This window comes from Salvelinus fontinalis, chromosome 27 (assembly GCF_029448725.1).
Source record: "Salvelinus fontinalis isolate EN_2023a chromosome 27, ASM2944872v1, whole genome shotgun sequence".
NCBI lineage: Eukaryota > Metazoa > Chordata > Actinopteri > Salmoniformes > Salmonidae > Salvelinus > Salvelinus fontinalis.
Genome location: NC_074691.1, coordinates 4,831,162 through 4,857,242, shown reverse-complemented (window position 1 = coordinate 4,857,242; position 26,081 = coordinate 4,831,162). Strand labels below are relative to the sequence as shown.

Here is a 26,081-nt window from a genome sequence, read left to right as displayed (position 1 = left end):
CGCTGATTTAATGACGTCGTCAAAATGGGCGGGAATAGTGCCGGAGCTCGTGTAGATTGACAGCACATTATAGTGGCGTTGCAAGCACCTATGTGAGAGCGTTCTGGAGGTGAGTCCAAGCAAGTTGGCTAGCTAGAAATATAATTTGTATTAATCAGCAAATATTCAAACGTAACAGAGCAAATCAACTTGAATCCTTTTTAGGTAGCTAACGTTAATGCTGTTTTCTATATATGTTCGTTGCTAATGTGCCGATGCTAGCTATTATCACCACAGTACAGATAGATGTCAGCTTTCGCTGTCATTTTATAAGTTATAGTAACTTGTTTGTTTGTTCGTTACAGATACCCCATTTTTGGGCGTCTCGAGTTTTCTTAGTGGGCTCTACCGCCCCCCCCCCCCATCGTAAAGTCAGACTACTCTTTCGGCACCGTTGCAGTGCGGCTCGGTCTCCACTACAGCCTTACTGCTCATCCACACAACACTTTATTGCTTCTCTGCCTGGGCGACCAGCGGTGTGTTTATGTCTTTGTTTTGCGAAAACGGTGAGTACCCGGACGAAAGGAGCGACGGATGGGAAAGGTATTTTAACCTCACTTATACTTTAATCCCTACTGCTCTGTGTCAGTACGTATTTAATTTATTTCAAACCTGTTTGTATAGTGAATGCGCCTCCTATGTGGACCAAAGATGGCGTCTTTCTCCCCCCGCGCACTGCTTCACTGTATGACGCACTCTGCAGCACATTTGAGGCCTGGTGTGCTTTTCGGTCTTACCCATTTATCACCTACGTTACATGTGCGAAGATTTATAGTGATGTGTTAACTATATTGACAATGAATGTGTTCGTAACAATGGTGCAATTAACATGTGCTGGTTGTCTTAATTTATTTTAGTCCACTGTGCTTTTGGATTATTTATATGCCATATGTTTCTGGAATTCTCATGTGCATTTGCCACATGTTTAGTGTTACATAGGTAGGAAGCTGCAATGGCATACCTGACCATATTACAGCACTGTATGTGGACTAGTTATTACTCTGCAAATGTGATCTTGTACATTGTGGTGACTGTCAACCTACTATGGGACTTTAATGATAATTGGTCTAATTTGACAATTAGGACTATTCGTACATCTCAAGTTTAGAAATTAAGTAATGACTCTGTAATAACCCGTATAATGGGATACAACAAATGTAAATACATGGGCACTGCCGTTTGGCAGGTGACATAAGTGACCGTATGCAAGTGTGGGAAGCCCATAGGGCCTAGGGACTCGTGTCTTGTTCTAGTCTGACACTAGAAAGCAACGTCCAATCAGACTTTATACTACATTCATTCTTTGCTGTAATGCCTTCCATCGATTTAAGTCTTCCCCTCTCTTCTCAGAGCTGTTGCGCAGCTGTTGGAACCTGTGTGCGGGGAACTTAGCCTACAAGCGCGGTGCTTGCAGCCTCAGTGGCAAGACCTTTTTCATGTCCGAGCCCGAACCCTCTTCCAGTCGTTTATGTCATCCCCTCTTCGCCAGACAGAGGATACCAAAAATTTTCAGTCCAAGATCTTCCTGTCGTACTGATAAAGCCCGCGGCCAGCCATCATGTCTGTTAACGTCAACCGCAGCGTGTTGGACCAGTTCTACCGCTACAAGATGCCCCGTATAATCGCCAAGGTGAGTACGGGTTGTGGTGGTCTGGAGTCACTGTCACCCCCCTCATATTTGGGGCTCAGGATCTGATCCTAGACCTGTGGTTATGGGGAACCTTTACCTTGAACAGTGCGGTGGTTGTCATGAAGGTTTGTTCAGAGCTCAACTAGTGTTGGGGGCCGAGGGATGTCCTGAGGGTCACATAGCTTCATTCCCTTGTCTCTTCCTTATTGAGCACGGAAATGCAATGAAATCACTATGGTGGAGACCTAACCAAACCATTTAATTGCTCAAGGGAAGGTCATGTATAGCCCTAGGGGAAACCTTGTTCTTGAAACAACACTGAAATAAATGTTCCCTCTGAAAGACTTTACGAGACATACTTTCCACTCAAATCACATTAAATCTAAGCATCTTTTTCTCAAATGTTGTACTTAAATGAAAGTGAACCGCGTCTGCCTTTGTGCGCTCGTCTCGCACACGAGGAGCAACTTAATTGGCACATTGAGTGGAAAGGTATTCACGCTGTTAGAATGTGACCACTGTGAAACAGTTTGAAAGATGTCCCCCCCCCCCCCCTATCCTCCAGGTGGAAGGCAAGGGGAATGGGATAAAGACTGTCATAGTCAACATGACCGACGTTGCCAAGTCTCTGAATAGGCCTCCCACGTGTGAGTATACCCCCTTCCCCAGCTCAGTGCCTGTTGGGCACTGGTCTGACCCACTAAATTGGCATCCATTTCACAAGGTTGTGATTGTGAACAGATTGGAATATTTGTCAGTACTTGTAAATTGCACACTTTCCCTGGCCTCTCCATTGTGCCCAGTCATCTGTAAAGATAGTATGAAAGGGGACTTCCCACTCAAATCATAGTTTGTTTTGATGTTTTCAGGCCTCAAGTAGTCTGACAAGATGAGTCCACATTAGTTGTGTAGATTGGGATCAAAGTGAATCAAATTATATGGTGCTTTTGCATTAATTTTGGATTGTGGCATATAGCCTGATCTACAACACTGATGGCATGGGAGCAGGAATCATCTTGATGTGGCGGACCCCCTTTATATTTAGGAAAGGTGAAGAGCCTATTGGCTATGAATATCAGAAGAAAATATAACCCACTCTCCAAAACCTATGATGAGGATAGGAAGGCTTTAAACAACGCTAAACTCAAACGTATGTCTTTCTCGTTCTCCCTGTCCAGATCCCACCAAATTTTTTGGTTGTGAGTTGGGTGCCCAGACCCAGTTTGATGCCAAAAACGACCGCTTCATCGTCAATGGGTCCCACGAGGCAAACAAGCTGCAGGACATGCTGGACGGATTCATCCGGAAGTTTGTTCTGTGTCCCGAGTGTGACAATCCTGAAACCGACCTGGTAAATAGTCCGGAAAGCTTTTCCTTTCCCCCGTCCACCATTTGTCAGATTCTGTAAAAGGTCTAATTGAAAACCGACCCACACTCTGCTATCACTTGAAAGGGGTGGGAATGCCAGCTCTTCAATATCAGTCCATTTTGGCTTTTGACAATACTTGTTTCCTATATCCAACCAGTACTGACCGGCCTCCTTCGCTTTAAATAATAAATCCACTGTTTGTAGCAGCAGGGTCACATGATTGAGGTTCCATTTGGCATTAGTGCAGTTTTCCATCAAAACAGCCTTGTCTCCTGGGCTTGGCATCTTCGGGCCTGTGTTGTCTGTACAGTGAGGAAGGGAGGGGTGAACTCTACCCCCTATACCCCACTCCTCTGTTTATGCCATGTTTTCATTGACAGGGCAGGTTTCTATTCTAATAATGTTAGCATTGTCGTCGGTCCATGCAGCCAGGGGGATTCTGTTTTTCGCCGATGAATATCTATGCGGCAGTGCCGTTACAAATGACTGGATGGAATGAAATGTGTACAGTGACTCATTCCACAGCTTTCATTGGATAACTTGGGCCGGCCCAAACTGTGTTTAGTTATGTCTAGGGATGCACAATGTATTGGTAAGCACATCGGAATCGCCCGATGTTAGCTAAAAATGCCGGCATCGTCCCGATTTTTGTCTAGTTTAACGCTGATTTGCAAAACCGATGTCAAAGCTGACGTAATGACACCACGTAAAATATAGCGCTACACGTTCAACACAGCATTCCTAGCCTACAATGTGCTGTGTGGATCGAGCAGTCATTTGAAAGCGTAAGAGAATTTCAGCGAGACAACTCAAAAGCGAAATCCCTTAATGCCAAGATGATGGAATTCATTGCCCTTAACAATCAACCGTTCTGACGTGGTTGATGTTGGCTTTTGCCGACTGGTCAAGCACCTGTACACATTTGGGCCAGCGACGTTAGCCCCATGAGCATGCCAAGTCTGACAGCACAGTGGGTCGACAAGGATTTCGTACTGACGAAAGCCGTATTGCATGCTCATTAATGTCACAGTTATGAAAACTTAGGACACTAAAGAGATCTTTCTCCTGACTCTGAAAAACACCAAAAGAATTATGCTCAGGGTCCCTGCTCATCTGTGTGAATGTGCCTTAGGCATGCTGCAAAGAGGCATGATGACTGCAGATGTGGCCAGGGCAATAATTTGCATTGTCCATACTGTGAGACGCCTAAAACACCGCTACAGGGAGACAGGACGGACAGCTGATTGTCCTCGCAGTGGCAGACCACGTGTAACAACACCTACACAGGATTGGTACATCCGAACATCACGCCTGTGGGAAAGGTACAGGATGACGACAACAACTGCCCTAGTTACACCAGGAACGCACCATCCCTCCAGTGCTCAGACTGTCCTCAATAGGCTGAGAGAGGCTGGACTTAGTGCTAGTAGGCCTGTTGTAAGGCAGGTCCTCACCAGACATCATATGGGCACAACCACCATCGCTGGACCAGACAGGACTGGCAAAAAGTGCTCTTAGGCGAGTCGCGGTTTTGTCTCACCAGGGGTGATGGTCGGATTTGCTTTTTATCATCGAAGGAATGAGCATTACACCGAGGCCTGTACCCTGGCGCGTGATCGAGGTGGAGGGTCGGTCTGGGGCGGTGTCACAGCATCATCGAACTGAGCATGTCATTGCAGGAAATCTCAACGCTGTGCGTTACAGGGAAGACATCCTCCCTCATGTGGTACCCTTCCTGCTGGCTCATCCTGACATGACCCTACAGCATGACAATGCCATACTGCTCATTCTGTGTGATTTCCTGTAAGACAGGAATGTCAGTGTTCTGCCATGGCCAGCGAAGAGCCCAGATCTCAATCTCATTGAGCACATCTGGGACCTGTTGGATCGGAGGGTGAGGGCTAGGGCCATTCCCACCAGAAATGTCCGGGAACTTGCAGGTGCCTTGGTGGAAGAGTGGGGTAACATCTCACAGCAAGAACTGGCAAATCTGGTGCAGTCAGTGAGATGCACTGCCGTACTTAATGGAGCTGGTGGCCACACCAGGTACTGACTTACCTTTGATTTTAGTTTTTTGGGGGGGGGTTTCTGTACAGCACTTTGAGATATCAGCTAATGTAAGAAGGGCTAAATAAATACATTTGATTTGATTGCATGGGCCACATCATTTGAATGAAGATTTTACATTACCATGGAAATGATTGCATCACATTGCCAGGCAGCTGTTTACCAGCAGTTTACCAGTCAAATTGCCAGGGTTAGAGGTAAGGCTGGACAATATGGCCAAAAAAAATCATTTTTCATATTTATGGGTGAATTTACGACATCTTGATTTTGTTTTCTCTAAGCTTTGTTGTAAAATGTGAAGGTCAATTACACTGCATTTCTAACAGTCAGCAATAATCTAATGAATTAAGGCTTGTGAAGCTTTAGCCTACCTAGGCTAAATGTCCACAACCATAATACCCGCTAATGGGGTGGGTGAAATGGAAAAAATATATTTATGACTGGTGGTATTAAAATAATACATTGTAATAATGAAAGTTCTGAGTAGGCCATGACCCTAGGGTGGCACCACGTAAATTTAAGTGATTTTTCAATGGGGCTTTCTCCACTTATACCACATGTCAAACTCATTCCACAGAGGGCCGACTGTCTGCGTGGTTTCGCTCCTCCCTTGTACTTGATTGCTGAATTAAGGTCACTAATTAGTAAGGAACTGCCCTCACCTGGTTATCTTAACCTGCAGACACTAGGCCCTCCTTAGTATGTGTTTGACACCCCTGATTTTATACTGTTTTATCCAACCCCCCCCCAAAAAAATATTTGATTTTTCTAAAGTAAATGTACACTGTGTAAAATTGAGCACACAGCCATGCAATCTCCATAGACAAACACTGGCAGTAGAATGGCCTGTACTGAAGAGCTCAGTGCCTTTCAATGTGGCACTGTCATAGGATGCTACCTTTCCAGCAAGTGAGTTTGTCAATTTCTGCCTTGCTAGAGCTTCCCCAGTCAACTGTAAGTGCTGTTATTGTGAAGTTGAGACGTCTAGGAGCAACAACGACTCAGCCGTGAAGTGGAAGGCCACAAGCTCACAGAACAGGATCGATGAGCGCGTAGCGCTTCAATCATTTGTTCTTGGTTGCGACACTCACTACTGAGTTCCAAACATCCTCTGGACGCAAAGTACGACCAAGAACTGTTCATCTGGAGCTTCATGAAATGGGTTTCCATTGTTGAGCAGCCGCACACAAGCTTAAGATCACGATATGCAATGCCAAGCATTGGCTGGAGTGGCGTGAAGCTCGCCGCCATTGGACTGGAGCAGTGCAAACACGTTCTCTGGATTGATGAATCACGCTCACCATCTGGCAGTCCGACGTACGAATCTGGATTTGGTGGATGCTAGAAGAACGCTATCTGCCCAAAAGCATACGGTCAATTTTTGGTGGAGGAGGAATAATGGTCTGGGGCTGTTTTTCGTGGTTCAGGCTAGGTCCCTTAGTTCGAATTAAGGGGAATCTTAACGCTACAGCCTACAATGAGATTCTTTGCTTCCAACTTTGGCAACAGCAATGTTCCAATATCTAGTGGAAGGCTATCCCTGAAGAGTGGAGGCTGTCATGGCAACTCCTTATTAATGCCAATGATTTTGGAATGAGATGTTCGAGCAGGTTTCCGAATACTTCTGGTCATGTGTATTACGAGTAAGAAATAACGTGGTGTATATTATAAAAATATATTGTGACTTGAGTCTTTGAACAAATTAACTTAGACAAATGTTCAACTGCCACAAAGTGTGGGAGTTTATCGTGGTAATGCAACTTGTCATGTTTGCGTTGAGTCTGACTAATAGAAGTGTTGTCTTCTCCCTAGCAGTTGAAACTCAAACATCAAAACAACCTAGCTTGTGAACCGAACAGTCTCACTTCATCGGGCCGATGACTTTTGGGTTACACTTTGACTAGCGTCATAACATGTCTTTTTATTTTTTATTTTTTTTACCTTTTTAACTGGGCAAGTCAGTTAAGAACTAATTCTTATTTACAAAGACAGCCAAACCTGGACGACGCAGGGCCAATTGTGCGCCGCCCTATTGGACTCCCAATCACGGCCGGTTGTGTTTGAGCCTGGATTCGAACCAGGTACTATAGTCATGCCTCTCGCACTGAGATGCAGTGCCTTAGACTGCTGCTCCACTGGTCCTAACTCTCCTGACCCATATTTACACTTGTTGTGATTGAGAGAGATAGAGATTTTTTATATATATATAAAAAATCTCTATCAATGGAAACAGGATGCACCTGAGCTCAATTTCGAGTATTTTATAGCAAGGAGTCTGAATACTTACAGTAACAGTCAAGTTTGGACACCTACTCATTCAAGGGTTTCTTTATTTTTACTATTTTCCACATTGTAGAATAATAGTGAAGACATCAAAACTATAAAATAACACAGAATCATTTAGTAACAAAGTGTGAAACAAATCTAATATATTTTATTTAATAGATTCTTTGAAGTAGCCATCCTTTTCCTTGACAGCTTTGCATTTTCTCAACCATCTTCACCTGGAATGCTTTTCCAACAGCCTTGAAGGAGTTCCCACAGATGCTGAGCACTTGTTGGCTTTTTTTGTTTGTTCATTCTGCGATCTAATTCATCCCAAACCATCTCAATTGGGTTGAGGTAGGGTGATTGTGGCGGCCAGGTCATTGATGCAGCTCTTCATCACTCTCCTTGGTCAAATAGCCCTTACACAGCCTGGAGGTGTGTTGGGTCATTGTCCTGTGGATAAACAAATGATAGACCCACTAAGCCCAAACCAGATGGGATGGTGTGTCGCTGTGTTAGCCATGGTGGTTAATTGTGCCTTCAAATCTAAATAAATCACAGATAGTGTCAACAGCAAAGCACCCCCCCGCACTACCTCCATGCTTCACGGTGGGAACCACTCATGCGGATATCATCCGTTCACCTACTCTGCATCTCACAAAGACACTGGTCTGAGTCCAAATTTGAAATTTTATTCCAACCACAAAGGGACAGATTTCCACTGGTCTAATGTCTGTTGTGTGTGTTTCAGCTTATTGGCATCCTTAAGTAGTGTTTTTTTTGCAGCAGCAATTTAACCATGAAGGCCTGATTTCATGCAGTCTCTGAACAGTTGTTGAGATGTCTGTTACTTGAACTCTGAAGCATTTATTTAGGCTGCAATTTGAGGCTGGCAACTCTAATGAACGTATCCTCTGTAGTAGAGGTAACTCTGGGTCTTCCTTTCCTGTGGCGGTCCTCATCAGAGCCAGTTTCATCGTAGTGCTTGATGGTTTTTGCGTTTGCACTTGAGACTTTAAAAGTTCTTAATTTTCCTTGTTGACTGACCTTCATGTCTTAAAGTAATGATGGTCTGTCATTTCTCTTTGCTTATTTGAGCTGTTCTTGCCATAATATGGACTTGGTCTTTTACCAAGTAGGGCTATCTGTTTACCACACCTACCTGGTCACGACACAACTGATTGGCTCAATGTATTAAGGAGGAAAGAAATTCCACATTCTCTTTTTGACAAGGCTCACCTGTTAATTGAAATGCATTAGAGGTGACTACTTTAAAGTATTTTGGTTAACACTTTTTTGGGGTTACTACATGATTCAGTATGTTACTTTATAGTTTTGATGTCTTCACTATTATTCTCCAATGGAGAAAATAGTCAAAATAAAGAAATCCTTGAATGAGTAGGTGTCCAACTGGTACTGTATGTAAATGTGTTTGTTTTATTTAATTCGCAAACATTTCTAAACCTGTTTTTGCTTTGTTATTGTATGTAGATTGAGGTAACTTTTTTTTAATACATTTTAGAATAATGCTGTAATGTGGAGAAAGTCAAGGGGTCTGAATATATTCTGACTGCACTGTACATTACCTTATCAGAGGGTCCTTGTCCTGCTTCTGCAATCTGCTCCTTCATCGGCAACAGAGCATTGTGGTAGATGCATGTTGGGTCTGTGTCTTGATGAGCAACTAGATGCTGTGCCTGACATTTCATGAAATTGCTTATTCCAGTTACTAATAAGCACGAACCCATTATGAAAATGACTAAACTGTTAAATCCCCTTGGATTGATGATGAATTGAAAAGTACTGCAAATTTAAGAAATGTTACTAAGCTAAATAAAAAGAAACTATACTATAAAGAATGATTAGTAAAAAGCTTTGGAGCGCCTTAAATGATATTTTGAGGGGGGGGGGGCAACTTGGTTCCATCATTCATTGAATCCACGTGGCTCATTTATCACAAAACCCACTGATATTGCCAATTAATTTAAAGATGTTTTCATTGGCACGATAAGCAAACTTAGGGATGACATGCCCGCAACACACTTGGCTGTGGTGTTAGCGTTTATCTGACCAAATTATGAAAGACGGTTGTAATTCTGTGAAGTGGAAGAGGTGAAAAAATTTGTTCAACAATGACAAGCCACTGAGGTCTGACAATCTAGATGGAAAATTACTGAGGATAATAGCTAATGATATTGCCACATCTTCAATCTAAGTCTACTAGAAAGTGTGACCTCAGACCTGGAGGGAAGCTAGTCATTCCACTACCCAAGAATAGTAAAGCCCCCGTAACTGGCTCAAATAGCCAACCAATCTGCCTGATACCAACCCTTAGTAAACTTCTAGAAAGAATTGTGTTTGACTAGATACAATACTATTTCATAGTAAACAAATTGACAACAGACTTTCCACACTCATAGGGAAGGACACTCAACAAGCATGGCACTTATACAAATGACTGATTGTCTAAGAGAAATTGATAAACAGATTGTGGGGTTTGTCTTGTTAGACTTCAGTGCAGCTTTTGACATTTTTGATCATAGTCTGCTGCTGGAAAAACGTTATAGCATTACACCATAGACACAAAGGGTGTTCTTTAATGGAAGGCTCTCCAACATAATCCAGGTAGAAGCAGGAATTCCCCAGGGTAGCTGTTTAGGCCCCTTGCTTTTTACAATCTTTACTAACGATATGCCACTGGCTTGGAGTAAGGCCAGTGTGTGTGTGTGTGTGTGTATGTATGCGGATGACTCAACACTATACACATCAGCTACTACCGTGACTGAAGTGATTGCAACACTTAAGAGCTGCAGTTTTAGCTTCGGGAATGGGTAGCGAGCAATAAATTGGTCCTAAATATTTCCAAAAGCATTGTGACAAATAATTCACTAAACCCTAAACCTCAACTACATCTCGTAATGAATGATGTGGAAATTGAGCAAGTTGAGGTGACTAAACTGCATGGAGTAACCCTGGATTGTAAAACTGTCATGGTCAAAACATTGATACCACAGTAGCTAAGATGGGGAGAAGTCTGTCCATAATAAAGCACTGCTCTGCCTTAACACTATCAACAAGGCAGGTTCTACAGGCCCTGGTTTTGTCGCACCTGGACTGCTGTTCAATCATGTCGTCAGGTGACACAAAGAGGGACTTGGGAAAATTGCAGTTGGCTCTGAACAGGGCAGCACGGCTGGCCCTTAAAAGTACATTGAGAGCTAACATTAATGACATGCATGTCAATCTCTTATGGCTCAAAGTGGACGAGAGATTTGACTTCATTACTTGTTTTTGTAAGGGGTGTTGACAAGCTGAATATACTGAGATGTTTGTTTAAACTACTAGCGCACAGCTCGGACACCCATGCATACCCCACGAGCCATGCCCCCGGAGGTCTCGTCACAATCCCCAAGTCCAGAACAGACAATGGGAGGTGCACAGTACTACATAGAGCCATGACTACATGAAACTCTATTCCACATCAGGTAACTGAAGTCACAACAGGTCTAACTAAATGTCATGACGGTATTGACAGGTTGTGACAGTGTCATAATGTGTTTTGACACTGGGTGTCAAGTAGTGTTAGCAACTTTTGTTTAAAGTAAAGATGAACTTTTATGCCTGTGCTTCAAAAAATGTATATTTTACTCTGCTCTTCAAGTGCGCACAACCCCCAGCCAGGCAGTGTTGTAGCTCAGGTGGGATAGGCGATTTTATATAATTCATAGATTTTTGACTTTGTGCTTTTAATTTACCAGCTATGAAACAAAACGGCAGAAATACTTTGAAAACAGCTACTGCAGCAATTATTTTACTATAAATATGATCATACTGGACTTTTTTTTATTCACAAATATGAGTGTTATGCTCGCACTCAGGAGCCCTGACCACCCGCCAATGTGGCTGGTGAAATGGACCTCTTACCAGCCGAAATGGACCTCTTACCAGGCAAAATGTACTTGCGGGTGTTCATTTCGGGCCCTGAATGATCATGCAGTTTAATCATCTTCTTGATATGCCACACCTGTCTGGTGGATGGGTTATTGTGGCAAAGGAGAATTGCTCACTAATGGGGATGTAAACCAATTTGAGAAGTAAGCTTTTGTGTGTATGGAACATTTCTGGGATCTTCCTATTTCAGCTCATCAAATATGGGACCAACACCTTTTTAATATTTTTGTTACATGTAGATTAAGCCAAGACTCGGTTGAGTCTACTTTTTAGTCCTGACCTGTGCTTAATCTAGGTCCGTGCAGCTGGCCCGTAATGATGCACCATTATGTTTAGGAGATGAAATTAAACAGAATTGATGGTCACAAAAGCATTTTTATAGCTGCAAGAATGCAATTAGCTACTCAAAATGGCAATCCTGCATACTTGTGTTTTTATAATTTTGGGGCTGCACACGTCTGCGTACTTTTGTGACGCAACTACACAGGATTGCCATTTTGCATATCTTATTGTAGTTCTTCCTTTGCCTACTGCAAAGGGTATAACTTAGGGTTTAGCCCTAAGGCTCTACTGCAAATGTTATTGTAATTTTTATGTATCACTGTCCTCCAGCACATCAACGCCAAGAAACAAACCATTGGGAACTCCTGCAAGGCCTGCGGCTACAGGGGCATGCTGGACACACGACACAAGCTCTGCACGTTCATCCTCAGGAATCCACCAGGTGCGTCAGACCAGGAACAAACAGGGTTTATGCATGCTCTGGGAATGCCTGAGAAAAGCAGGGAATTGTAAAGTATGTGTTCAAATGTAGCTGGACAGAAGCCTTTTTATTTCTTTCAGGAAAACTGCTTTGTCAAACAAGCATTCCCTAGCATGGACATTCTGGAAATTCCATTCATTTAATATGCTACTGTTGTCTTGCAAAGTCAGGAAATTTCTGAATATACTGTACAGGTTTGTTCAGTCTGAGGTTGTTCAATGCGGCCTTGGTTTAAATAGAACCCCAGACACACTAGCCTTCATTTTAATGCACACGTGAACACAGCCATTCTTTTATGTTGCTAGACACAAGCAACATAAAGGCATTATTTGAGTCACGTTAAGTGTTGTATTAAGGGTGTCAATGTGCAGGGTGAATTTACATGAGTCATTGTCAAAGATGAGCAGCAGTGAGCATTGGAGTATTCTCAGGGCAGCATCTGCTGTGTCATCTGCTCTCCCAGTGGTTTTTAACACTGCCAGAAATCATTGAAGGCTCCCTGGTTGTATTGAATTTCCTACACTAAAAAAACACTGCTTTTCCTGCTGGGTAAATGTCTGAGAAACACAAGGATTGGAGGACAGATTGTAATAATATCTTCTATCCTGACTGCCGTCATCTCGCTGTCTGCAAACAGAGGACACTGGGTCTGCCAAGAAGAAGGAGAAGAAGAGCAAGAAGAAGGACAAGGAGAACAGCTCCAGTGATGGCGAAGCCGCGAACCACAATGACATAGACGCCCCCGACGCTGTGGTGAGTACAAGCACTTCATCTCCCAGTGCCAGCCAGACCTCGGTCAAATACGTTGTTGTAAACTTCAGGTGCGCTCGATTTTTAGCTTGACTGGCGTGAAGGTTGCGCTTGACAGACCTTGACCTGGAGACTTGTCTTGCAAGGCCTAGTTGCCTAACTGTTGACATTGTCGTGGCTTTATTTTCATTATCCTGATGACTATTTATTTAATCCACCATGTTTAATTGTTACCTGATTTTTAAATGAATCATGTCACAATTAACTCATTAGGATTTGGGGCACCATGGAAGAAGTAGTTTTAAAGAGTTAAACATCTCCCGAATTAAACTCTTAAGGTCTTTACCTATTACATACATTTACCTAAGGGGTGGGAGAGGGTATGGTTATTGTCAGACATTGCCAGGCTGATTTGACCCATTGTGATCCTTACAGGACAGTCATGACAACATTATGGCACATGATTGTATTCCCATCCCTCTGCCTTTGTTCACTCTCCTTCACAGATCTGATATAACTGGATAGGTGAAAGCAATATAGCACGATCTAGGTAGAGCTGTTTATTACACTTAACCAATTGTCTCGGAGCCATGACGGGGAGTGAACGAGAGTAGATGGGAGGGGATGAAACCCAACCCCAGTCTCCATTCTATCCCATTGGTCTTGTTTCTCTGTAGCATACAGCCTCATTGGAATAGTTTCCACTGTGTAACACTGATCCGTCTTATTTTCAATAGCGCTGTATAACTCAAATCTAATGGATATGCTCTAGGACCGAGACGACGATGACGAGGACTGGGCAGAGGAGACGACTGAGGAGGCCCAGCAGCGCAGGATGGAGGAGATCAGCACGCACGCTAAGAACCTGACCCTCAGCGAGGACCTGGAGAAGCCCTTGGAGGAGAGGGTCAACCTCTTCTACAACTTTGTCAAGGTCAGACTCCGGACCCTGTCTAGGAATGACCCTTTTTCTGTTTTGCCATAACAGACTTGCTTATTGCTCAGTTACGTGTGGAGATTCGAGCCCTGCGCAGAAACAACCCGCACCTCCCTAGTTCAGGCTTCATAGAGATTCCGTTTAAAGGTCACAGTGGGTACAATTGGCTCATTCACCCCCTCTCCCCTGTAACCATTTCCCAGGTCGTGGGATACATGTGTTCTCAGTCAACTTACCTGGTAAAATAAGGGGTAAAAAATAAGTGACCTTAGGGTTGTCACCTCAATTCTCTAAACTAAAGCCTATTTTGCCTGGGTCCTGTTGCCTTGCTTATTGCTCGCTTGCATAAATTAATTAAATAATTCATAGATGTATCTAAATGGGTTTGCTAGACTCCACAAGGAAATGAACACGCACTAAGCAGAGCTCAAATGCAGTGTGGTATGTAATTATGTTGCTGCTGCCTTTTGAGCAGGTCTCTTCGTTTAAAATTACACACTGTCACCATATTTATTCATTATGGCCATTGAAATGCTAGCTATTAAAATCAGATCAAATAACAGGATTAGAAATCCAATGTATAAAAACAAAGTCGACAAGTTTTAAAAGAAGTCCGCAAGCTAGGTCCCTGCAATTTCTGATTGAAGATCTAGGTAACTTTTCTGGTCTCTGGATGAAAACGTAATTATAATTATATTACGTATTGGATAAAAAAAATATATAAAAAACTTTTACATTACCCTGCTGTTGACCTATAAAGTGGGCTGATGGTGAAGTAGACATACTTGGTATTCCTATCACAAAATATATAGATGAGCTCTCCACAATGAATTTCAATAGAAAACTAGTAAAAATGGACTAGATCCTGCAAACATGGAGAGGTTAATACATGTCTCTTTATGGAAAAATTTATCTGATTTAACTCCTTAGTCATATCAGTTTACTCATAATGGGTCTGCGGTCAAACGGCAACCCCCTCATCACTGTCAAACGCTCCCTAAAACACTTCAGCTAGCAGGCCTTTCTAATCGATCTGGCCCGGGTATCCTGGAAAGATATTGACCTCATCCCGTCAGTAGAGGATGCCTGGTTATTCTTTAAAAGTGCCTTCCTCACCATCTTAAATAAGCATGCCCCATTCTATTTTTTTTAACCAGGAACACATATAGCCCTTGCTCCTCTCCAGACCTGACTGCCCTTGACCAGCACAAAAACATCCATCCGTTCTGCATTCGCATCGAACAGCCCCCGTGATATGCAACTTTTTAGGGAAGTTAGGAACAAATATACGCTGGCAGTTAGGAAAGCTTTTTTAAACAGAAATTTGCATCCTGTAGCACAAACTCCAAAAAGTTCTGGGACACTGTAAAGTCCATGGAGAATAAGAGCACCTCCTCCCAGCTGCCCACTGCACTGATGCTAGGAAACACTGTCACCACCGTTAAATCTACAATTATCGAGAATTTCAATAAGCATTTTTCTACGGCTGGCCATGCTTTCCATCTGGCTACCCCTACCCCGATCAACAGCCCTGCACCAGCTGGGCTAGACAATCTGGACCCTCTTTCTAAAATGATCTGCTGAAATTGTTGCAACCCCTATTACTAGCCTGTTCAACCTCTTTCGTATCGTCTGAGATCCCTAAAGATTGGAAAGCTGACGTGGTCATCCCCCTCTTCAAAGGGGAAGACACTCTAGACCCAAGCTGTTACAGACCGAAATCTATTCTACCCTGCCTTTCTGTTTTCAAAAGCCAAGTTAACCTCTCGCTAGCGTCTCACATGGCCAACATCCAGTGACAATGCAGAGCGCCAAATTCAAATAAATTACTATAAATATTTAACTTTTATGAAATCACACATGCAATACACCAAATTAAAGCTACACTTGTTGTGAATCCAGCCAACGTTTCAGATTTCAAAAAGGCTTTACGGCGAAAGCACACCCAACGATTATGTTAGGTCAGTACATAGCCACAGAAAAACACAGCCATTTTTCCAGCCAAAGAAAGGAGTCACAAAAAGCATAAATAGAGGAAATTAATTCCTAACCTTTGATCTTCATCAGATGACACTCATAGGACTTCATGTTACACAATACATGTATGTTTTGTTTGATAAAGTTCATATTTATATCCAAAAATCTCAGTTTACATTGGCGTGTTACTTTCAGTAATGTTTTGCTTCCAAAACATCTGGTGATTTTGCAGAGGGCCACATCAATTTACAGAAATACTCATTATAAATGTTGATGAAAATACATGTGTTAAGCATGGAACTTTAGATAAACTTCTCCTTAATGCAACCGCTGTGTCAGATTTCAAAAAAGCTTTACCGAAAAAGCACACCTTGCAATAATCTGAGTACAGCGCTCAGAGCCCAATCAACCCAAAGAGATATCCGCCATGTTGGAGTCAACAGAAGTCAGAAATTGCATTATAAATATTCACTTACCTTTGATGATCTACATCAGAATGCACTCCCAGGAATCCCAGTTCCACAATAAATATTTGATTTGTTCGATAATGTCCATCATTTATGTCCAAACACCTCCTTTTGTTTGCGCGTTTAGTACACAATCCAAACTGACGACGCGCTGGCAGGTCCAGGCGAAAAGTTATATTACAGTCCATAGAAACATGTCAAACTAAGTATAGAATCAATCTTTAGGATGTTTTTATCATAAATCTTCAATCATTTTCCAGCCGGAGAATTCCTTTGTCTTCAGAAATGCGATGAAACGCAAGCTACCTCTCATGTGAATGCGTGTGACCAGCTCGTGGCACTCTGCCAGACCTCTGACTCAATCCCCTCTCATTCCCTCCTCCTTTATAGTAGAAGCATCAAACAAGGTTCTATAGACTGTTGACATCTAGTGGAAGCCTTAGGAAGTGCAACATGACCCCATTTCCACTGTATATTGGATAGGCGAAGAGTTGAAACACTACAAACCTCAGATTTACCACTTCCTGGTTGGATTTTTTCTCAGGTTTTTGCCTCCCATATGAGCTCTGTTATACTCAGACATCATTCGAACAGTTTTAGAAACTTCAGTGTTTTCTATCCAAATATACTAATTATATGCATATTCTAGCTTTTAAGACAGAGTAGCAGGCAGTTTACTCTGGGCACCTTTTTATCCAAGCTACTCAATACTGCCCCCCTGTCCCAAAGAAGTAATCAAACAGATTACCGACCATTTCGAATCACACCGTACCTTCTCCGCTATGCAATCTAGTTTCAGACCTGGTCATGGGTGCACCTCAGCCACGCTCAAGGTCCTAAACGATATCATAACCGCCATCGATAAGATACATTACTGTGCAGCCGTATTCATAGACCTGGCCAAGGCTTTCGACTCTGTCAATCACCGCATTCTTATCGGCAGACTTAACAGCCTTGGTTTCTCAAATGACTGCCTCGACTGGTTCACCAACTACTTCTCAGATAGAGTTCAGTGTGTCAAATCGGAGGGCCTGTTGTCTGGACCTCTGGCAGTCTCAATGGGGGTGCAACAGGGTTAAATTCTCGGGCCAACTCTCTTCTCTGTATACATCAATGATGTCGCTCTTGCTGCTGGTGATTCTGTGATCCACCTCTACGCAGATGACACATTCTGTATACCTCTGGCCCTTCTTTGGACACTGTGTTAACAAACCTCCAGATGAGCTTCAATGCCATACAACTCTCCTTCCGTGGCCTCCAACTGCTCTTAAATGCAAGCTCTTCAACCGATCGCTGCCCGCCCGTCCAGCATCACTACTGGACGGTTCTGACTTAGAATATGTGGACAACTACAAATACCTAGGTGTCTGGTTAGACTCTAAACTCTCCTTCCAGACTCCAATTAACCTGTCTAGGACCCCCCCCCCCCCCACCCCCACTGAAAGGGCAGAGCCGCGAAATTCCCCCAATTTTTTTTTTTTAAATATTTAACTTTCACACATTAAAGTCCAATACAGCTAATGAAAGACACAGATCTTGTGAATCCAGCCAACATGTCCGATTTTTAAAATGTTTTACAGGGAAGACACAATATGTAAAGATGTAAATCTATTAGCTAAACACATTAGCATAATCCACCATCTTTTCTTTGTCCACCAACACCAGTAGTCATCACCAATTCGGCTAAACTAAGATATTGATAGCCACTAACCAAGAAAAAAGCTCATCAGATGACAGTCTGATAACATATTTATGGTATAGGATAGGTTTTGTTAGAAAAATGTGCATATTTCAGGTAGATGTCATAGTTTACAATTGCACCCACCGTCACAAATGGACTAGAATAAATACGATGAGCAACGTGTTTACCTAACTACTAATCATCAAACATTTCGTAAAAATACACAGCATACACTAATCGAAAGACACAGATCCTGTGAATACAGACAATATTTCAGATTTTCTAAGTGTCTTACAGCGAAAACACAATAAATCGTTATATTAGCATAGCACATGTGCAAACATTACACCAGCATTGATTCTAGCCAAAGAGAGCGATAACGTAAACATCGCCAAAATATATAAATTTTTTCACTAACCTTCTCAGAATTCTTCCGATGACACTCCTGTAACATCATATTACAACATACATATAGAGTTTGTTCGAAAATGTGCATATTTAGCCACCAAAATCATGGTTAGACAATGACAAAAGTAGCTCAGCTGGTCAGAAAATGTCCTGCACCATATTAGACAGTGATCTAGTCTTATACATAAATACTCATAAACTTGACTAAAAAATACAGGGTGGACAGCGATTGATAGACAATTCAATTCTTAATAAAATCAAAAAAATCAAAATCAAAAAAATCTAAATTGTATCCGTAAAGTTCATAGAAACATGTCAAATGATGTTTATATTCAATCCTCAGGTTGTTTTTAGCCTAAATAATCATTAATATTTCAACCGGACAATAACGCCGTCAATATAAAAGGTAAAACAGGAAAGGCACTCTCTCGGTCTCGCGCATGAAAAAGCTCTGTGCCACTTTAGGGTCCACTCATTGACTGCTCTTCCTCATTTTTCAGAATACAAGCCTGAAACAATTTCTAAAGACTGTTGACATCTAGTGGAAGGCATAGAAACTGCAATTTGAGTCTTAAGTCAATGGATACTGTAATGGCATTGAATAGAAACCAACAAAACAAACTATTTCCTGAATGGATTTTTATCATGTTTTCGCTTGCCAAATCAGTTCTGTTATACTCACAGACACTATTTTAACAGTTTTGGAAACTTTAGTGTGTTTTCTATCCAAATCTACCAGTTATATGCATATCATATCTTCTGGGCCCGATAAGCAGGCAGTTTAATTTGGGCATGCATTTCATCCAAAATCCCGAATGCTGCCCCCTACTTATTTACAATGACGGCCTAACCTGGACGATGCTGGGCCAATTGTGCGCTGCATTATGGGACTCCGAATCACGGCAGGTTGTGATTCAGCCTGGAATTGAACCAGGGTCTGTATTGATGCCTCAAGCATTGAAATGCAGTGCCTTAAGCCTCTACGCCACCGGGGAGCCTACAAAAATGTCAATTGCTTGTGTATCTTGGCCTAAGCAAGTCTCTTATTGGTGTCCTTTTAGTAGTGGTTTCTTTGCAGCAATTTTACCATGAAGGTCTGATTCACAGTGTCCTCTGAACAGTTGATGTTGAGATGTGTGTTACTTGAACTCTGAAGCATTTATTTGGGCTGCAATATCTGAGGCTGGTAACTCTCAGAAACGTATCCTCTGCAGCAGAGGTAACTCTGGGTCTTCCTTTCCTGTGGTGGTCCTCATGAGAGCCATATTCATCTTATCGCTTGATGGTTTTTGCGACTGCACTTGAAGAAACTTTCAAAGTTCTTGAAATGTTCTGCATTGACTGACCTCCATGTCTTAAAGTAATGATTGAGTATTGTTTCCCTTTGCTTATTTGAGCTGTTCTTCCCATAATATAGACTTGGTCTTTTACCAAGTAGGGTTAGCTTCTGTAACCCCCCCCCCCCCCCCCCACCTTGTCACAACACAACTGATCAAACGCGTTAAGAAGGAAAGAAATTCTAAAAATGAACTTTTAACAAGGCACACCTGTTAACCTTTCTAGGACACACGTTCCGCTAGCGGAACCCCCCCCCCCCCCCCACAACATTCCGCTGAAAAGGCAGCGTGGGAAATTCTAAAATATTTTTGGGAAATATGTAATTTTCACACATTAACAAGTCCAATACAGCAAATGAAAGATAAACATCTTGTTAATCTACCCATCGTGTCTGATTTTAAAAAACGCTTTACAGCGAAAACACAACATATGATTATGTTAGATCACCACCAAGTTCAAAAACAGTCATTTTCCCAGCCATAGGAGTCACAAAAACAGAAAGAGATAAAATGAATCACTAACCTTTGATCTTCATCAGATGACACTCATAGGACATCATGTTACACAATACATGTATTTTTTTGTTCGATAATGTGCATATTTATATCCAAAAATCTTTGTTTACATTGGCGCCATGTTCAGAAATGCCTCTAAAATATCCGGAGAAATTGCAGAGAGCCACGTCAAATAACAGAAATACTCATCATACACTTTGATGAAAGATACATGTTTTACATATAATTAAAGATACACTTGTTCTTAATGCAACCGCTGTGTCAGATTTCAAAAAAACTGTACGGAAAAAGCACACCATGCAATAATCTGCGACGGCGCTCAAGTATAAATACATTTTCTCCGCCATGTTGGAGTCAACAGAAATACGAAATTACATCATAAATATTCCCTTACCTTTGAATATCTTCATCAGAATGCATTCCCAGGAATCCTAGTTCGGCAATAAATTGTTTTGTTCGATAATGTCAATTAATTATGTCCAAATAGCTGCTTTTGCTAGCGCTTTTAGTACACATATCCAAACGCTTGTGCAAGTGACGCATAACGTCGGACGAAAACTTCAAAAAGTTATATTACAAGTCGAATAAACTGGTCAAACTTAGTAGAGAATCAGTCTTCAGGATGTTGTTATCATATATATCCAATAACGTTCCAACCGGAGCATTCCTTCTGTCTGTAAAAGTTATGGAACGCAAGGCGATATCATGAGAAATGTGCGTGACCAGGAACTGGCAATCTGCCAGACCACTGACTGAAACACCTCCCATCCGGTCCCACATCACAGTATACACTTCATTCAACGTTCTACCGACTGTTGACATCTAGTGGAAGGCATAGGAAGTGCAAACAAATCCATATCTTCCTGGGATTTGAATAGGCGATGAGTAGAAAAAACACCAGCCTCAGAATTTCCACTTCCTGTTTGGAAGTTTGCCTGCCATATGAGTTCTGTTATACTCACAGACACAATTCAAACAGTTTTAGAAACTTCAGAGTGTTTTCTATCCAATAGTAATAATAATATGCATATATTAGCATCTGGGACAGAGTAGGAGGCAGTTCACTATGGGCACGCAATTCATCCAAAGTGAAAATGCTGCCCCCTATCCCTAAAAAGTTAATTGAAATGCATTCCAGGTGACTACCTCATGAAGCTGGTTGAGAGAATGTGAAGTGTGTGCAGAGCTGTCAAGGCAAAAGGGTGGCTACTTTTGAATGTCAAATAAAAAATATATTTGGATTTGTTTAACACTGTTTTGGTTACTACATGATTCCATATGTGTTATATCATTAGTTATGTTTTCACTATTCTACAATGTAGAAAATAGTACAAATAAACCTGGAATGAGTAGTTGTCCAAACTTTTGACTGGTACTGTGTATATATCAGTTGTATAAGGATCAATAAAGAAAATGAGTGAGTGGAAAGCTGACTCAAAATGTCCTCATAACTGTTTGTGAGATGTCTCTGAGTGGCTCACTCTGTCACTCCCTCGACAGCAAAAGAAGGAGGACGGTGCCGTCGACTTCTCGGACAAAGAGATCCTGGCCGAGGCGGAACGCCTGGATGTGAAGGACACGGCCCCGCTGATCCTGACTGAGCTTTTGATGGACGAGAACATCCGCGACCAGATCAAGAAGTACAAACGTCACTTCCTCAGAGTGAGTCTCCGAGTAGCATGCTAGTAGATACTTAGACTTAGTCATTGCGCTAATGCAAAACTCAGCAAAAAAAGTGTTTATTTGTGTAAGTATATGTATAAATATAAGATTCATCAACTGAGACATAAACTGAACAAGTTCCACAGACGTGACTAACAGAAATTGAATAATGTGTCCCTGAACAAAGGGGGGGGGGGGGTCAAAATCAAAAGTATTAGTCCGCAAGTCCCTGGACATTTCTGGGGGGAATGGCCCTAGCCCTCACCCTCCGATCCAACAGGTCCCAGATGTGCTCAATGGGATTGAGATTCGGGCTCGGGCTCTTCGCTCGCCGTGGCAGAACACTGAAATCACGCACAGAACAAGCAGTATGGCTGGTGGCATTGTCATGCTGGAGGGTCATGTCAGGATGAGCCTGCAGGAAGGGTATCACATGAGGGAGGAAGATGTCTTCCCTGTAACGCACAGCGTTGAGATTGCCTGCAATGACAACAAGCTCAGTCCGATGATGCTGTGACACACCGCCCCAGACCATGACGGACCCGCCACCTCCAAATTGATCCCACTCCAGAGTACAGGCCTTGGTGTAACGCTCATTCCTTCGACGATAAATGCGAATCCGACCATCACCCCTGGTGAGACAAAACCGCGGCACGTCAGTGAAGAGCACTTTATGCCAGTCCTGTCTGGTCCAGCGACGGTAGGTTTGTGCCCATAGGCAACGTAGTTGCCGGTGACGTCTGGTGAGGACCTGCCTTACAACAGGCCTACAAGCCCTCAGTCCAGCTTCTCTGTCCGCAATAGGCTGAGTCTGAGCACTGATGGAGGGATTGTGCGTTCCTGGTGTAACTCGGGCAGTTGTTGCCATCCTGTACCTGAACCGTAGGTGTGATGTTCGGATGTACCGATCCTGTGCAGGTGTTGTTACACATGGTCTGCCACTGCGAAGACGATCAGCTGTCCGTCCTGTCTCCCTGTAGTGCTGTCTTAGGCGTCTCACAGTACAGAAATTGCCATGCTCTTCCAACTGAGCTACAGAGGACCTCTGTTAATGCAAACTGGGCATTAGGTCAGTGCTGTCACACTCCTTGTGTGCCATTTTGTCTGATATTTAATTGAAATTTGCATTAGGTCAGTGCCGTCACATAAGTTGTTGGGCATGAGGTCAGTGCCCTGATGCATTTGATGGACATCAGCATAATGTTGCCCATAGTTGGTGTTTGTGAACTGTGAGTTCCATAACGCATAAGACATGAAGCAGTGTCACAACACTAGTTGACGGAGATATGCTTAGTTATCTTAACACTAGCAATTTGTACGGACATAACCTCAACCAAAATAATTGTGGCAATAGAAACGGCTATAATCCTGTTGTTGGGTTTTGCTCAAACTCCATTTGCACCGTGAATTTAAAACATTTATTTGGTGTCCAGTTTACCCACAACAACAAGAAGGCCCAGAAGTACCTCCTGGGGGGCTTTGAGTGTCTGGTGAAGCTGCACCAGTCCCAGCTTCTGCCCCGCGTGCCCCTTGTCCTCAAAGACCTGTACGACGCCGACCTGCTGGAGGAGGACGTCATCCTGGCCTGGGCTGAGAAGGTAACGGGGATGATGGAATATTTTTTTTCTGCTTTTCAACTTTCTATTTACCCAGGTCAGTGTCATGAAGGTCACTTATTTTGCAAGGGACCCGTCCAAGATATTTTACATATTAAGAGGAGACTCTGTAACCTACACTAGAACCTGTGAAATGAGACCTGTCATTTTTTTTCATCCTACCTCTAACACATCAATCCTGTGTGTCTTGTCAGGTGTCCAAGAAATACGTGTCCAAGGAGCTGGCCAAAGAGATCCACGCCAAGGCAGCGCCATTCGTCAAGTGGCTGAAGGAAGCGGAAGAGGAGAGCGAGGGCAGCGGGGTGGACGAGGAGGAAGATGAAGATAATGTGGAGGTAATGACTTATCACTGCCTCTGATTTGATCTATATACATTCATTACCATCACGTGCATATAGACATAGGTTTGGTATTATGGCACTGACATGAAAATGGCCACTGTCGCAAGGTTTCCTCTTACCATGGACCTATTCAGATCCAGTGCCTTCAGAAACTATTCACACCCCTTGACATATCTATTGTTATAACCTGAATTTAAAATTGATTCAATTTAGATTTTGTCACTGGCCTACGCACAATACCCCATAATGTCAGTGGAATACTGTTTTACATTTTTACAAATGAAATAAAAAATGAAAAGCTTGTCTTTCATCAATAAGTATTCAACCCCTTTATGGCAATCCTGAATGCGTTCAGAAGCAAAAGTGTGTTTGAGCAAGTCACAAGTTGCATGGACTTGCAATAATAGTGTTTAACATGATTTTTGAATGACGACCTCATCCCTGTACCCCACATACAATTATAAGGTCCTTCAGTCGAGCAGTGAATTTCAAACACAGATCCAACCACAAAGACCAGGGAGGTTTCCCAATGTCTCGCAAAGAACAGCACCTATTGGTAGATGGGTGTTAAACTTTTTTATTTTTTTAAAGCAGACATTGAATATCCCTTTGAGCATGGTGAAGTTGTTGATTACACTTTGTGTGGTGTATCATTACACCCAGTCACTACAAAGATACAGGCGTCCTTCCTAACTCCGTTACCGGAGAGGAAGGAAACCGCTCAGGGATTTCAAAATGAGGCTAATGGTGACTTTACAACAGATACAGAGTTTAATGGCTGTGATGGGAGAACTGAGGCTGGATCAACATTGTACATTGTAGTTACTCCACAATACTAACCTAATTGCCAGTGAAAAGGTTGCCTGTACAGAATTTCTTTTTAAAAGCAAACATTCATTCTGTTTGAAAAAAGGCACTAAAGTAATACTATTTTTTTTTTAATTGGCAAAGCAATAGACTTTTTGAGATGAATACGGTGTTATGTTTGGGTCAAATCCAATACAACACACTACTGAGTACCACTCCATATTTCCAAGCCTAGTGGTGACTGCGTCATGTTATGGAAATGGGAAATCCTAGAGGAGAACCTGTTTCAGTTTACTTTCCACCAGACACTGGGAGATTAATTCACCTTTCATCAGGACAATAACCTAAAACAAGGCCAAATCTACACTGGAGTTGGTTACCAAGAAGACTGTGAATGTTCCTGAGTGGCTGAGTTAAAGGTTTGACTTAAATCTTGGTGAAAAGCTATGGCAAGACTTAAATGGCTGTCTTGCAATGATCAACAACCAATTTGACAGAGCTTGAAGAATTTTGAAAAAAATGGGCAAATGTTGCACAATCCAGGTGTGGAAAGCTCTGAGATTTACCCAGAAAGACTCACAGCTGTAATTGCTGCCAAAGGTGCTTCAACAAAGTATTGACTCGAGTGTACAGAATACTTATGCTTCCTACTGAAGTGCCTGGTGAGAAATGAGTGGCACCGCAGTGTCTTTAATTTCACCCAATTAACATCCCCCCCTTCTTTCCAACCAGGTGGTCTACTCAGCCTCTGCCCGCGAGCTGAAGGTGGAGACTGTGAAACCAGAGAAGCCTGCAGAGGAAGAGGACGACTTTGACATCGACGCCATCTAAAAACAAAACTTAACAAGCCTCCACCGACATGAGTTTTGCAAGCACTCTGAGGATTATGATGAAAATAATAACAGCATGCCTTTGGTCCTGGTCGACCCTCACCCCACCTGCTGCTTTGGCTACCTTCCAGCTTTGCGCGATGAATCTATTTACTTTGCGCTAGTTGAAGTGATGAGATGTTGTGTTTGTATATGGATGAAGAGTTATTTTTTTGGTTAATACTAGAGACTAAATACAAATGCTGCATTTGTTTTCTCCCTGAAATATTTTCCTCTTCAATCATTAAATAAGTTTTGCCTTATTTAATTGTGTTGTTTCTATAGTAAAACAGTTTCAGGTGTTTTCATGGTTAATAATGTTTCCAAAAACAAAAACTCCCAAGGCAGATCCGATACTAGCGTACTGAATATAGGGACGAAACGGACACTGACAATGAATTGGACTGGTGCGGTTTACTCTTCAATGCCTGTAGGTATTACACCAATATGATTGTTGTTCATATTGGAGTAAAATGGATAGTATTTTCGCCTATAGATGGTAATGTTATGATCTCTACTAAAGTTGAGGCTAGTAGTTAGTCTACCTAGGAATATCCCAAACGGGTTAATGTGAGAATCGAGATGTTGTGCTACAATGACAATGGTGTAAAATGTGCAACAAGCAA

At 42.4% G+C, this 26,081-nt stretch overlaps 1 protein-coding gene across 2 annotated transcripts; it reads left to right on the top strand.

The window, feature by feature from the left end:
• On the top strand, window positions 1–25,718 carry LOC129824891 (eukaryotic translation initiation factor 5-like). Of its 2 annotated transcripts, none has more exons than XM_055884441.1 (12): window positions 1–109; window positions 345–545; window positions 1,390–1,669; window positions 2,235–2,316; window positions 2,848–3,020; window positions 11,937–12,048; window positions 12,725–12,840; window positions 13,610–13,771; window positions 21,661–21,822; window positions 23,256–23,420; window positions 23,633–23,773; window positions 25,319–25,718. In XM_055884441.1, the coding sequence occupies exons 3-12, from the start codon at window positions 1,598–1,600 to the stop codon at window positions 25,415–25,417; spliced, it is 1,284 nt and encodes a 427-aa protein (XP_055740416.1). In that variant the 5' UTR covers window positions 1–109; window positions 345–545; window positions 1,390–1,597; the 3' UTR covers window positions 25,418–25,718. The 2 variants fall into 2 exon arrangements, with proteins under 2 accessions (XP_055740416.1, XP_055740415.1); XM_055884440.1 differs by having other exon boundaries at window positions 345–582.
• Window positions 25,719–26,081: the final 363 nt, after the last annotated feature.